Here is a 14,060-nt window from a genome sequence, read left to right on the forward strand (position 1 = left end):
AACCATGCCAGCATTCCGATTCACGCGCAGATGGTCATGTTTATGACCTGCAGAGCCGTTAAGTGGCTGCTAGCAAATGGCTTTGATGTTCGTGTCTTGCTTTGTGGGAGGGGTAAGGGGAGCGAATGGCTCTCACATGAACTGTATGTGATCCGCAGTGGGTAGAGTTTTGAAATCCGCTTACTATAACCTCGCCGAAAACAATGCTTACGCATTGCTTCAGCGAGACCTAAAAAGCACAAGCAGTAGAACAACTGCTACCACCCAATTCCAAACGTAGGAATCACCCAACAAAAAAGTAAATAGAACTGCACACCCCACCAAGATGCAACAAGTACAGTTAACTTCTACAGACACTTATTACCAGCATTTACATGTCTGCTTATAGACACTCATGAACACGCGTGTACAGACTCCTTCAAACAGGAGGTTTTTAATTGTCGCAGTCTTAAGAAGGACAGGCATTTTACAAGCCTGTTGCCACCAGCTCCAAATAGCCATTCACCACAAGAACTAACATTTATATTTTGGTTACCCACACGCCATGCCAAAAAATACAAAATTAGGCACAACCATTACCACTCATACCAAACACAATTTTAACTACACGTCAATTTCAATAAAACAAAATAGATTTATTTAGATGCACACAAACGTCAAATTTAAAAGTTGTCTCTTGGTGCAGTGATTGTGAGCGAATACCACGTAAAGCCCTTCATTAACGTTTCAGCCATAGGAAAATGTATTAAAAAAAATAAGTAAATCAGTCTTCTAGTGCCAGCTTGCCAACATGTCAAATTAATTTAAAAAAAATTAAATAATAACATGCAAATATGTTGTTGTACTTTTACTTCACCAATCTACTCTCAAAGAAAATACCTTTCCATCATAGTTCACTTCTTCCTATCTTTATGCCATTCCCTACTCTCAATCCAAAAGGTTACTACGAAACCAATAGCTTCCTTAACACTATGGCTGCTAAGGCAATTCCCCTCCTGTGCTGGGAATTGCCATTTTGCTGGTGTCATGACGAGCTCAGCTCGTCATGAGCACAGCTCCAGGCTACCTCATGACGAGCTGAGCTCGTCATGAGCATGGAAGGGGTTAATATTAACTTTAAGATAATTACATTAAATTGAGTTATTAATAACCAACACCCTAATCGAACTCCATTTTTAAGTAAAATAAGGTCTTTAATTTGCATTTGCATTGTTTGCAATTTTTTTACTATAAGAGAGCATTTCACTGGAAGAATGTTTCAGCAAGTACTCCAAGTAAGGTGGGAAAAGTGACAAGGGAAAAAGGGGGGGTAATCAAAGCAGAGATATGGAACACGGGGAGACAGATAGTTATAGGTACGTTTTTCCTATGAATATTTAGATCATCCTTCCGGTCTTCAAGATCAGAACCTACAGCACAACTCTATATATTGAATCAACTAGGCTCCACTGGTTAAATGGAGAATGGACTAATTCCCTTTACCAGACTCATTATTAGATGGCTGTTTTCACAATTCAGCTGCACCAAAAAGTGTGAGTGAAGAGGACAATTATTGAAAAATAAACAAAGTATTTGCAAACAAACGTACCTTCTTTTGCTAGATCGCTTACACTGATATACGTTAGTCCTGTACGTTCTGCCAGTTCTTTACCCAGCGTAGTTTTTCCAACACCTGGTGTGCCTGCGAAAAAAAAAAAAAGTAAATAATATTTAGTTACTGGGAAGGAAACAGGAGTGGATGTGCCTAAATGTTCAAGATTTATCTCACAAAAAAAATTCATATGCTACTTTACATCACCATTTAGAGTCTTTTTTACTTGAACGGTGTTGCCCTTAAATATTAGTGCTGAGTTCATAACAGAGCTTTACTCCAACCTTACACAACTTACTCATTTTACCATAGGCTTTTGGTTATCTATTTTTGTAAAAGTTAAATTTGAAATTAGTCATTACATTAGGTTCATACAACCTTGAAAATTTTAAACCTTTGAAGTTAAGGTTACAAATAAATGCACTCATCTACAGAGTAAACCAGATTGGTATTGTTCAATACTAACAACTGAATTCTGGAAAAGGCAGGGATGTCACAAACATGCATGATTTACTTCAGAATACGTAATCGCAACTGTTTATTTTCACAGTTTCTGAAGCGCAAATAAAATCTAGAATATTTATCTGGACTACAGGAGGTTGCTGGGTATTCAGGCCCAGAGTAACCTGTGGACCACAACCTTAGGACGAAAGGAAAGGCCTCAAAACGATTCTGTCTTCAAAAAACCCTACGAAAAGGTTGACCGGCAACGATGGTGGTCGTGTAGAGTATGAGCTCCGAACAGCCGTTACCTATCCTGTTCTATTATCCTTGCCCTGAGCATCAACGAGGGCACAGAAGTCTCCTGTGTGGTCCTGGGCGCATTGTCCGTGGCGGCGGCTGATTCCTGATGAGCCGGGAGAAGTGCAGAGCCCCGGCGACGAGCGGCGGCCTGCGGAGTCTGGTGAGGCCAGAGGCCAGAACCTTGATTTTCACGCTGCCGACCGGGGGCTCCGGTTCCGCGGCACCCGCGAAGCAGTGCGGCGGATCCAGATGGGGCGCGGCTAGCCCTGATACACAGGGGCTGAGCGCATCTGACATCCTGAGAGGCGAGGGACCTGAGTTGCCGCCGGAGTGCAGCTGACGGCGGGACAGCGCCCTTGAGGGCCGGGAGAAGCCCTGCATCGGAGCAGTATAGGGGGAGCGGCTGCCATCTTGTGCTATCCTCGTACCCACTCGGTGGGCCTAGAGTGTGGAGGGAGCCCAGGTCTCGGCAGGTCGGCGAGTTGTGCCCCTGGGCCGAGACGGCGGCAGCGGCCAGGTGGGCCATGCGGTGACTCTGGGGCTGCGGTGAGTGGAGTGAGCAAGCAGGGAGCGGTATGGTGTCCCTCTGCTTCCCGCATCTGGCCACATTGACGATAGCCCTTCATTGGGATCGCGGAGCTCGGGGCTAGATCAGGCCCCGGTAGGAGGCTGATGGACCCCTGGGACCTGTGAAGTGGAGTGTGCGTCGGTGGCTTGGTGGAACTCCTGCTGGGCCCGGCTGGCTTCGGTCCCCTGGCGAGGGGGGCCCCCCCCCCAGACACCTCGATACATAGCCCCTGGCCTACCGGACATTGTGGAGTTCAGTGGGCTGGTTGCCTGCGACTGTGGGCGCTGGGGCTGGGCAGTCTGCTGCCCATCGGCGTGGGGCCCTTTGGACTTAACTGTTGGTGCCTAGAGCGACTGTCACAATGACGCAGGGCCATGCTGGAGGCGGCCACACCTAGCAGGGGACCCTCGACAAATTCACAGAGGCGGGCCAGGGGACTGGTGGCGGGGGTTCGTAGGCCTGTGCGCCGGATAATGCCGCTTTGCTGGCGGCCATAACGCAGCCCAGGGACATGCTAGACACCAAGATCAGGGCTGTTGGGGCCGATGTCACACTGCTCCGCCAGGACCTGAGGAATGCGGTGGAGCGGATCACCGGCGCGGAGACCCGAATATCCGAGGTGGAGGGTGATGTGTCTGTATTGATAAAGAATATGGCAGCCATGGAGAAGATACAAAAAGGCCTGGCAATGAGGGTCGAAGACACGGAAGGGCGGGCCCGCCGGAACAATCTTCGCTTCATGGGCTTTCCTGAAGGCTGTGAGGGAGACAATGTGGAGCGCTTTCTGGCCCAGTGGCTGGAGGGCTGGCTTCCCCGGACATGCTATCACGCTGTTTCGTTGTGGAGAGGGCCCATCGGGCTCTTATGCAGAAACCCCCAGTGGGAGCTCGCCCGCGACCGATTATCGCCAAGTTTCTAAACTACTCGGACTGCGATGTCATCTTGCGGCAAGCGCGAGTGAAAGCCTATCTCACTTAGGATAATGCGACTATCCTCATCTACCCGGACTACGCGCAGTTAGTAGTGCAGCAGCGTCAATCCTTTCTAGCCGCCAAGGCTCGCCTTCGATGCCTTAAGCTGCATTATGCCTTGCTGTATTCGGCGCGGTTGCAGGTGATCTACAAATCCCGCACACTGTTCTTTGATACCCCAGAGGAGGTATTTCACTGGACGGACGACACGGTGAAAATCTAAGTCAACGCGGCCCAGGGCGGAGAGTCGGACTGCTCTTCAAGTGGAAGGGCCCGTGAGGGCCTCATATGTCAGCAGCGCCATCGCAGGCAATCGAAATCTGGACCCGGCTCACGTTCCAGCTCTGCATCTCGCCGGGGGGGGGATCCGGCGCCAACACAGCAATCGGATGCGCCATAAAGTCGGAGACTGTTCCATAAAACTGTATGTATGGTAATCATGGATGCTTTGGTGCGCAGCTTACAAGGGCTGGGAGCCTGACCCAACAGGTGTGGGTGGGAGGGAGTGAGAGCCCCGTTATATGGGTTGTCACTTGGGGATCCATTGGAGGGGTGGTCCTGGGTCCCCGGTTGGGGCCCGGGCTGCGGTCCGGCCGAGACAGGTGCTTCCATGTTTGGGAGGAACAGAGTGGGGGGGGGGGGGGAATTGGGGTTTTTGTTGGCGCTTGTTCCGCTGCTATGTGTTGGTCATGCGTTGTACGTGCTGAGTCACCAGGACACCATATTCTATATAGCAATACAGTCCTATGTCTGCTGTGGGACGGGAGGGACAGGTAGGCCCTGGCTCCTAGCGAATATTGAGCTGGAATGTGCGAGGGGTGCTAGATAAGGGAAAGAGGGTGGCTGTTCTCCAATATGCAAAGAGAGCTGGGCGGACGTCTTATTTCTTCAGGAAACACATCTGCTTGGCACGAAGGCACTGTGCCTCCAACGGTTAGGGTTCACACAGGTATACCACTCTGGGTTCACAAGGGGGTCTAGGGAGGTTGCTATCCTAATACACCGTCTGGTTCCTATGTGCATGATCGACTCTGGGCTGACACACAGGGCAGGTATGTTTTCGTGCATGGCAGGATAGGGGGAGACATGGTGACCCTGGGTAGTGTGTATGCCCCGCCGCCTCTGCAGTGGCCCCTTGTGGAACAGCTCATGTCCCTCTGGGGTGCCATGCCTGATACCCTTAATAGTATGGGGGGATTGGAATGACGTTATGGACCTGGGAAGTGACAGGTGGCGCGGGGGGGGGGGTTGATGGGGGTTTCCACCACCAAACTACATGCTCTGGCATCAGTCCTGGATTGGACAGATGCATGGAGATATCGACATGGCTCACGTAGAGACTAAACAAAAAGGACCAAAGTGTTACAGTACTCAAAATTGGTTCTGTCACGTGGTATATTGCTGAGTGCAGTGAGGTTGGGTGAGTTGCGATTTAAAACGGCTTGGTGGTGTTCCCAGTACCCGAGGGTAAATTAAATTTTAATAACTGGGCCGTCACCAGCGGTTAAAAGTAAGGCTACAGGACGCGTTGAGAGATTCCTCATGGGCTCGGCTTCGGTCCATACGCTGCTGTACTCGGCGGCGCTTCGGCAGTGTCTTCCCTCTGCCGCGCAGGTGGTGTTCTACGGCTGGAGGCAGGTGCTGCGTCGGATGGGATGGTGGGACGTGCTCACTCAGGAAACCCCTCTTTAGCATAATGGTCGCCTGCCGCACCTGGCCGCGCTTGTGGTCTTCCGGGGATGGGACGCGATAGGCATTTCCTCGCTGGGGGACGGGATGATAGGATGTTCCCTGAAGTCATTTCAGAACTTGCAGGACAAGTTTGGGATGCCCCGCTCCCAGTTTTTTAAATATCTTCAATTTCGACATGCTCCAACGCCCTACTTGACTGCTCTTGAGCAGTTCCCCGACTTTAGTCCGCTACATCTAAACTATTCATGGGCGAGTTGCCGGATAAGAAAATCTCACACATCTACCAGACACTGGTCCACCACTGCTCCTCCGATCTACTTAAATTTAGGTCTGTGTGGGAGGAGGATGTTGGGGATTTAGAGGAGGAAGACTGGAATGAAGCCCTAGAAAGCCCGCGGGCTGCTGCAATTTCCACTCTCCTGCGCCTGATCCAATTCAAATATCTACATTGCACATATTTCACACAGCAGCGCTTGTGGCGGGCATGGTGGGTTCTCCGGACTGTCTTCGGTGTGGCCTGGAGGTGGGCACACTCCTACACACTACATGGGGTTGTTCAGCACTACAAAAGGTTCTGGGATGGGGTCTTTAGATGTTTATCTGAGGTGTTGGCCTGGGTGCTTCCTCGGGACCCTAAACTAGCGTTACCGCAGGTCATGGAGGGCATTGGGGGCAACAGGTACAAGTGTCATTTGCTGCTTCTGGGCCTAACGTTAGCCAATGAGACATTGCCAAAGACTGGAAGGGGCCCCAAGCCCCGCCTCTGGCCGCCTGGAGGAACGGCATGGACTTCTGCATGGGGCTGGAGCAACCTATATTTCTGGCCAGGGGATGCCCTGGCAAGCACTTTAAAATCTGGAAGAGGTGGGCCAACTACCGGTGGCTGAACTTGGACCCTCCGCCTGATAGAACGGCCCTCCCGTCGCCTTGACATCCGGACATTTGGTAATATTGTGAAGTGTCTTGTTTGGAGTCCGCATGTCTAATGTACAACTGTTTTTTCTTTTCTATCTTAGCAGCAGCACAATTGGGAGGGGGGGGGGGTTTGGGGAAGGGCGGGAGGGGGAGTGTTTCCTATAAAAGTATGCATATGATATTTTTGCCATGCCAATGTTTGCAGCAGTCTCCAGTGCTCGGAGCTATGCCTCATGTGTATTCAGACAAATAAAAACTGTTTTAAAAAACCTACGAAAAGGATGCTTAAAAGACAGGAGCACCCAGTTCACACAAAGGCAGAGAGGACATAGCCCACAGAAGGAAAGTCTTGAGGGACAACAAACGCAAATCACAAGAGTCCAGGGGCTCAAAAGGAGGAGCCAACAGTGCCCCCCCCCCCCCCCCCAACCAAAGAAAGATCCCACAAAGGGAAGTGCTTCAGAGAAGGATGAACAGCACGCAACCCCTTCAAAAGAGGAAACAGCCTTTACTCCATAGTTTTTACTTCGGAGCACATTTACCACGTATTTTATACTTCGGTTAGACTGTTGCCACGCTAGTCTTAACATTGCAATACTATCACGCATTTTGCACACAAGGTGGCAGTCTTCAACTACAAAATAGGAATGCAGAAGGTATAATAAACAGTATATTTACAATAAATGTACGCAAAAACCGGTGGGGAGGCTACTGCCTTTTCCACAAAGTTTTTCCTATGAAATACTATTACTGCAAATGTTTAAGGTCGTAAATATTGTTTCTATGCATGTCACTACAACGCGTGTTTTCACCACCCAAATTCAGCAACTGTCAAGTAAAATTCATAAATACCCCTTTCCTTTAGTCGTTTTTCCGCATGCGGTTTAATATAACACACTATTTTCCTTTTGTTGCCTGTGCCGAGGGAAAGAGCAACGTATGTGGTTCCCTACTGCTGTTTAATAAATAAGACCATATTTGTATATAGTAATCACATTTTAAATTGCAGTTTCTGAATAAAAGTTTATATAATATATGTTAGAATAATTGCACTTTGTTACTCATTTGTGTTTCTCCGAGATGGAAAGTCAAGCTGGGTCTTTTCCATTTAATTTGCAATTAAGCAATGGCTTGTGATCCCATATCTTGAAAATGTACTGTGTTTAGCTATTCTTTTTGTATGTATAGCTGGAAGGAATTTTCCAATGGATATGGGGTGGGAAGTGAAGGTGTGAAGGCAGAATTGTTTGAAGTATAGTATAAATATGAAGGAGAATTCTGTGTGGTCATTCATTGCCTACACTGAATAACTTTTTCCATGTGGGTCTTGAATAAACCTGCTTTAACTCCAACTTCATGTACTCATTTTAAAGTAAATTGGACAGGAGGTGCGTTTTCTAATTTCTGTTAAAGGGCTCTTTTAAAATATGCTTCTGAGGTAATTCAGCCGACATGGCAAAGGAGATTGATGTAGGACACAGAAACTTCAAGAGAACTGTCCCAGGGAATTAGGCTATCATCTCTCTTCTGTGCTTCTACTGCTTATTCTCCCTTCATGTAATAAAGCATTAGGGGCATGTTAGGAAGAATAATACAGATAACAGAAATAAAATAAAAAAAGTAGTGCCGCACAGGTCAGGGAGTGAGTAGTACTTCCGATTGGTTGAGTAAATTAAGCAATTGAACTGCCATTGAGATTAACACCAAACAAGGTGCAGCTTCTTCAGACAAAATTAATGTTACTCTAAAAAAAGAAATTCATCCGACATTTACTGTTAATATTTAATTTTCCTACCTGTAATATTGTTGTAGCTAATATATATCTTTTTTTAACTCTGCCCCTACTGGACTTCTCTAAGTTTCAAAACAGCAGAGTTACTCTGTGAATACTGGTTAGTACGTCCGATCAATAAAGTAATATGAAATAACTGAAGTAATGATATGCATGCTCATAGTTTTTTTTTGGTAAATCTGTTTATTGCACAGGAGAGCAATCCAATCATTACATACAAATGTGACATTGCAAACATAGATAAGCACTGATCTGCTAAACAAACGATAATTGAGTATATCACAGTGGAATTGCAAACTATCTGCATGACTCATTACGATGGTACATTTTTACAAAACGAGAAAGAAAAAGGGAAATCATATTATAACTGAAGGAAAAGCGGTCATCCACGTACAAAGAATGATAGAAGACAATGTTGCAAGCACAATTGAGCAGGTCAGCCAGCACAAAATTCTGATTTATCCACAGCATGGCACATTGAGAATGGAACATCAAGACGTTCAGATATAGACCAGATATTTGTCAAACTCCACAAAGATGCTTTCGGAACCCCACAGTGAGAAAGGCAACACTCAATGCAGTCGCAGAGAACATTTAGCAAATCGCCAGGGCGGCCAATTCCGTGACCTAGTAATGTCAGCCACGCATGCCCCAAGTGCAAAATAGCGCTGGAGGTAGCTCCCAAGTGGTAGTGGGCTCTTCCTATCCCACCACCGCAGGGACAAAAGGAGTTAATCGAATGAGATTGTGTCTCGTGGGTTAGCTTCGCAATATATTTCCGGTATGGCCCCCATATATCCAGCGGTCTGGAGGCGATAGGAACCATCTCGGAGTATTCAGCACTGTTAACATTACAGTAGGCCATACTACGGAGCCAAGCGCGGACTGCTGGAGCGCGCCTAGCACATCAGAGCAGCGCCACTTCACGTTTAGCTAAAAGGAGGCCAATGGACGCCAGTTTTCGAAGCAGGTGCGGGAAGTTGGCGACGTAACCAAGCAGCGCAATTTCAGGGGTGGGTTGCAGGCCCATGCCAAGTATTTCCCCCAAAACCTGGTGTACTTGCAGCCAGTAGGTGTGAAATTTCGGACAAGTCCAGGAAAGATGGACAAAATCAGCCTGTGGGCCTTTGCATTTAGGGCAAGTGTGCGGTCTGCTGGGGTCAATTCTATGGGCGAGTTCGGGAGTGTGGTACGCCCTTCTCAGGAACTTAAAATGTATACGTTAATGTCTGGTGTTAATGGACACATCTCTTGTGATGGCACTGTAGTGTAGTTCCCATTTTCCAAATAGGCCCTGCGCATTGGAATAGGTACATATATGAAGGGTCGGAGTCTGATATCAACAACATAGGGAAGAAATCCCAAAGTAGTACTTATTTTCTCAGTATAAAAATACTTTCATGTTTATCATTTTTAACAAAGGCATCAATATAGCTCAACAAACCGAGAAAAGATTCAGTACATTCGGTGCATATTTATTCAGCACATTTTGTATATATAAACTGCATGAATTTCAACCAAGAGGGTAGATGATATTGCAATTAATGCATTGGCAATATAAATTTAGAATCAACACATTTCTAAGTTCTTAAATATACTCAAAAACATGTCAACGCGCTCAAGGTGCATAGAGGAAAAGGGTTAATTAGAAGGGATGGGTAAGTGGGGGTGCAGGTGGGGACCGGGTAAAGGTGGTGTGACTGAGTAAGAATCACAGTAAAAAAATGAGAAGCCTTTACAGCCTAAATCGGTCAGAAGGTTCCAACAAACATTCTCAAACATAGGTTACGTAATCGTTCATTATTTTATCCTATGTTCGGAGACATGAGGAGTAATGCTAGTCGACGTTTCGACCCCTGAAAGGTGTGGGTGATTTAGAACCTCAAGGTGGGGTCTTCATCAGGACGTTGGGATAAAACAGGAGCGCCTATAAATAATGCAGAAGCCATGAATGTATATTGTACTCATATATATTAATTAGAGCACTCGAAAGTAGACAGAAAATTTACCTACTTCGCATGCGGCCCGTTTGGGCCTTCAGCCTGCGGACCTTCAAAGGTTCCTTAATGATGCGTGAAATCTGTAATTAAGTGAAGGTGGTATCAGTGAGAAAGTAGTTGATCCACCTAGGATGAAGCGGACTTGCGCTACATCCACACAGAGAAAGAATAGTAGGGGAAGGAACTTACTGGTAGCTTGTCTCAACGTTATTCAAACTTGTGGGGTTCCGTCGTTCACTGGACCGGCCGGTCCGTGATGGAACACCTTGTGTCTCTGGAAAAAGAGTATCAAACTCAATTATGGTGGTTAACCTGTAGTTGCGCGCCTAAAATGTCACAGGGTGCATCGAAAGCGCATTATATTAAAAAACAGGGGCCACCTGTCTGCGTATGGGTCTGTGTTAACATGCCCAAGGTTCTAAGTGAAGGGTGTCCGAGTGGGCGGTAGCGCACTCGAGATACTCAGGAAGAACATTGCATAATTTCGAGCGCAAAACGGGATTAGAGTCCGACTCAAGGAAAAAGTGAGAAAATCTCCATCACTTGGGCAGAGTCTGTTTTACGCGCTACAATGAGGTAGAGGCCTGGGTAATGGCTCACCTGTCCGTAGCGCTAATCTGTCTCCTGGCTCTCCTCTGGCTGTCAGCAGTGAAATGAACCGCGAGGTGCCGGCGCTAGATGCTACCGGGAGGCTCGCCCCGCTCTGGCCAATCAGCTGCCGGTTGCCCAGGGAGTCTCGAGAAAGATGTGTTACTCTGTTCATTAAGGGATCGTGATTGCATTGTACGTCTGTGGCCCCCGGGAGGCCAGAATAATACAGACTTAACCCATTGTTTGTCCGAACAGTGTTAAAAGTTTGGTATAGAAACAGGCTATTCACGTGGGGCATTGAGAATTGCTCGATTTGATGTAAGAGTAGTATGAAGTCATGCACAGCGTAGTTTATATAATTGATTGATTAGTGTTTCAAACACGTCAGAGGTAAATCATCAATCTATATAGAGTACATATCAATTAAAATGGGTTTGTTCAGTTTGCACCTGAATATTACACACATATGCCTTATTCCCATGTTAGTTGACACAGCGTGATACAGTATACATTACAACAAGTATGATATGAGTATTCAGAGAATAAACCTCTATTGCCACATGTCATATGTATTCTGATCAGTAGTTCAGTCTGGATCTAAAAGGGCCATCTGGGAGAAGGTGGTTTCCAGTTCATTCAGGCCCGTTTTCACAGAGTCAAAGAATTGCATCCATTTGCATTCACGCACATTTAGGATGGAGTTGAGATTGCCACCCCGTGGTCCCAGTGTAATTTTCTCAATCACCACCCACTTGATTGATTCTGGTGTGTGTGAGTGCTCCTGGAAGTGTTCTACCAGGGGGGCTCCCACCGTTTTGCACCTGATCCTGCTGCAATGTTGTAGCACACGGTTCTTGATCTTTTGTTTTGTCTGGCCTATATATATCATCCTGCAGGGGCAGAAGATGGCATAGATCACTCCCTCAGTGTTACAGTTCGTGAAAGTTTTCAAAGGTACAGACAATCCATTGTGTGTGATAGTTCCAGTTTCCAGACATAAATGACAGGCTTTACAACTTCCGCACTTATGATTTCCCAAGATGGCAGGAAGGTTCCACATTGATTGTATTGTGGGAGTGGTGGGGTTGTCTAGCATCGAACGTACTACAGTGTCTCTGATGCTCTTTGCTTTTTTGAAAGCATGCATTGGTGGGTTGGGCATCTGGATGGTCTCTGATACAATGTTCCAATACTTGTTCACTGTCCTGCGTACCGCATTACTTTTGCAACAGTAGGTAGTCACGCAGATCATCCTGTCATCCAAAGGTTGGCGCGTCTTCGGTGTCAGCAATGATTCTCTGTCGCTGAACCATGCCCTCTTACGTGCCCTCTTCACCAACCTTTTCGGGTATCCTCTTTCAATAAGTCGAAGGATCAGTTCGTCAGATTCACGGAAGTAGTCGTCTTTCCTCGTGCAATTCCTCCTGATCCTGAGGAATTGTCCGAGCGGTAGATTATCCCGGAGAGCCCGGGTGTGGTGACTGGAGTATTGAAGTAAGGTGTTTCTTTCTGTCGGTTTTCTGTATAGAGTGGTAAAAAGGGTTCCCTCACTTTCCTTGATGGTTATATCTAGAAAGTCAATGAATTCATTATTACAGGTGCTTGTGAACTGGATGTCGCTTGATTGTGCATTGAGCCAGTGTGTAAAAGCCTCTAAATCCTCCTTATTGCCTTCCCATATTATCAGTATATCGTCTATGTACCGACGGTACTCCAAGATTTTTTCACGGTATGGGTTATTAGGACAAAGGATCTTGTGTTGTTCATACTCGTTCATGTAGAGTATTGCCAGATCTGGGGCGAAGGCCGCCCCCATGGCTACTCCTTTCATCTGCATGTAAAAGTCATCTTGGAATAGAAAGAAGTTTTTGGTCATGGCAATTTCCAGTAAGTCAGAGATGAATTCAGTTGGCACTTCCGCTGGTTGAGGACGGGATTCCAAAGCCCTTCGTATGGTTATCAAGGCTGGTTCTTGGGGGATGCTCGTGTATAAAGACACGATGTCCATGGTTACCAAGCAGGTGAGATTCCAACAAGCCAACCACGGAGAAATCAACACACGAAGGAAGACTTACCGCTGGTAACCAGACCCAGCCCCATCATGAATCTATCCCAACAGACGCTAACACCAGCAGAAACAGCAGTCCTGAGTAAGGGTCTCTCTTTTGTACCAACCTCCCAAGGAAACCTTTTTACCATCAAGACGGAACTGACCAGGTTCTTCCGTAAGGTCCGTCTCCGGGGCTATTTCTTGGATAAACCATTCTCCCAACCTAGAGCATTCACCAAACTAAGGCCGCCTTCCACCTTCACACCGTATACTACCATGACCAACCACCGTATTTTGACATACGAAAGTCTGGTGATGAATGACGTACTTAAGATGTGGAAAGAAAGACCGTATATAAGACACAATATATCCAAGGATGAAAGAGCGGCGCTGGAGACCCTCAAAAACAACAAATCGCTGGTCATCAAGCCGGCGGACAAAGGCGGAGCAATTGTCATCATGGGGACAGATGACTACAAGCAGGAGATATATTCACAATTGAGAGACAATGTGAGCTATCGACGCCTGACAACCAACCCCACCAACGAGATCAGACGACAGATTGTCGCTTTAACAACTAAAGCAAAAGAAGCCGGTTTCTTGTCTGAGAAAGAACATGCCTACCTCAATGTGGAGCAACCACGCATACCAACAATCTATGTTCTGCCTAAAGTTCACAAGAACCCCACCCAACCACCGGGAAGACCGATTATATCGGGATGTGGGTCCATCCTCGAACCCCTCTGTAAATATATAGATGTGTTCCTGAAACCCCTGGCGGAAGCAACCGACACCTATTTGAGAGACACAATGCAGGTGATAAACCTTATAGACCAACGGCCCTTTGACAAACAGAAACATCTATTGGTAACCATGGACATCGTGTCTTTATACACGAGCATCCCCCAAGAACCAGCCTTGATAACCATACGAAGGGCTTTGGAATCCCGTCCTCAACCAGCGGAAGTGCCAACTGAATTCATCTCTGACTTACTGGAAATTGCCATGACCAAAAACTTCTTTCTATTCCAAGATGACTTTTACATGCAGATGAAAGGAGTAGCCATGGGGGCGGCCTTCGCCCCAGATCTGGCAATACTCTACATGAACGAGTATGAACAACACAAGATCCTTTGTCCTAATAAC

General features: G+C 46.9%; 1 protein-coding gene across 1 annotated transcript in view; it reads right to left on the bottom strand.

Moving 5' to 3' along the window:
- AK6 (adenylate kinase 6) overlaps positions 1-14,060 on the bottom strand; it is a 90,542-nt gene that overhangs the window by 35,324 nt on the left and 41,158 nt on the right. Inside the window, exon 2 of the mRNA XM_086960822.1 lies at positions 1,589-1,681. Coding sequence (XP_086816948.1) covers positions 1,589-1,681 — 93 coding nt within the window. The remainder of the gene's footprint in view (positions 1-1,588; positions 1,682-14,060) is intronic.

This window comes from Lissotriton vulgaris, chromosome 3_1, assembly GCF_964263255.1.
Source record: "Lissotriton vulgaris chromosome 3_1, aLisVul1.2, whole genome shotgun sequence".
In the NCBI taxonomy this organism is placed as follows: domain Eukaryota; kingdom Metazoa; phylum Chordata; class Amphibia; order Caudata; family Salamandridae; genus Lissotriton; species Lissotriton vulgaris.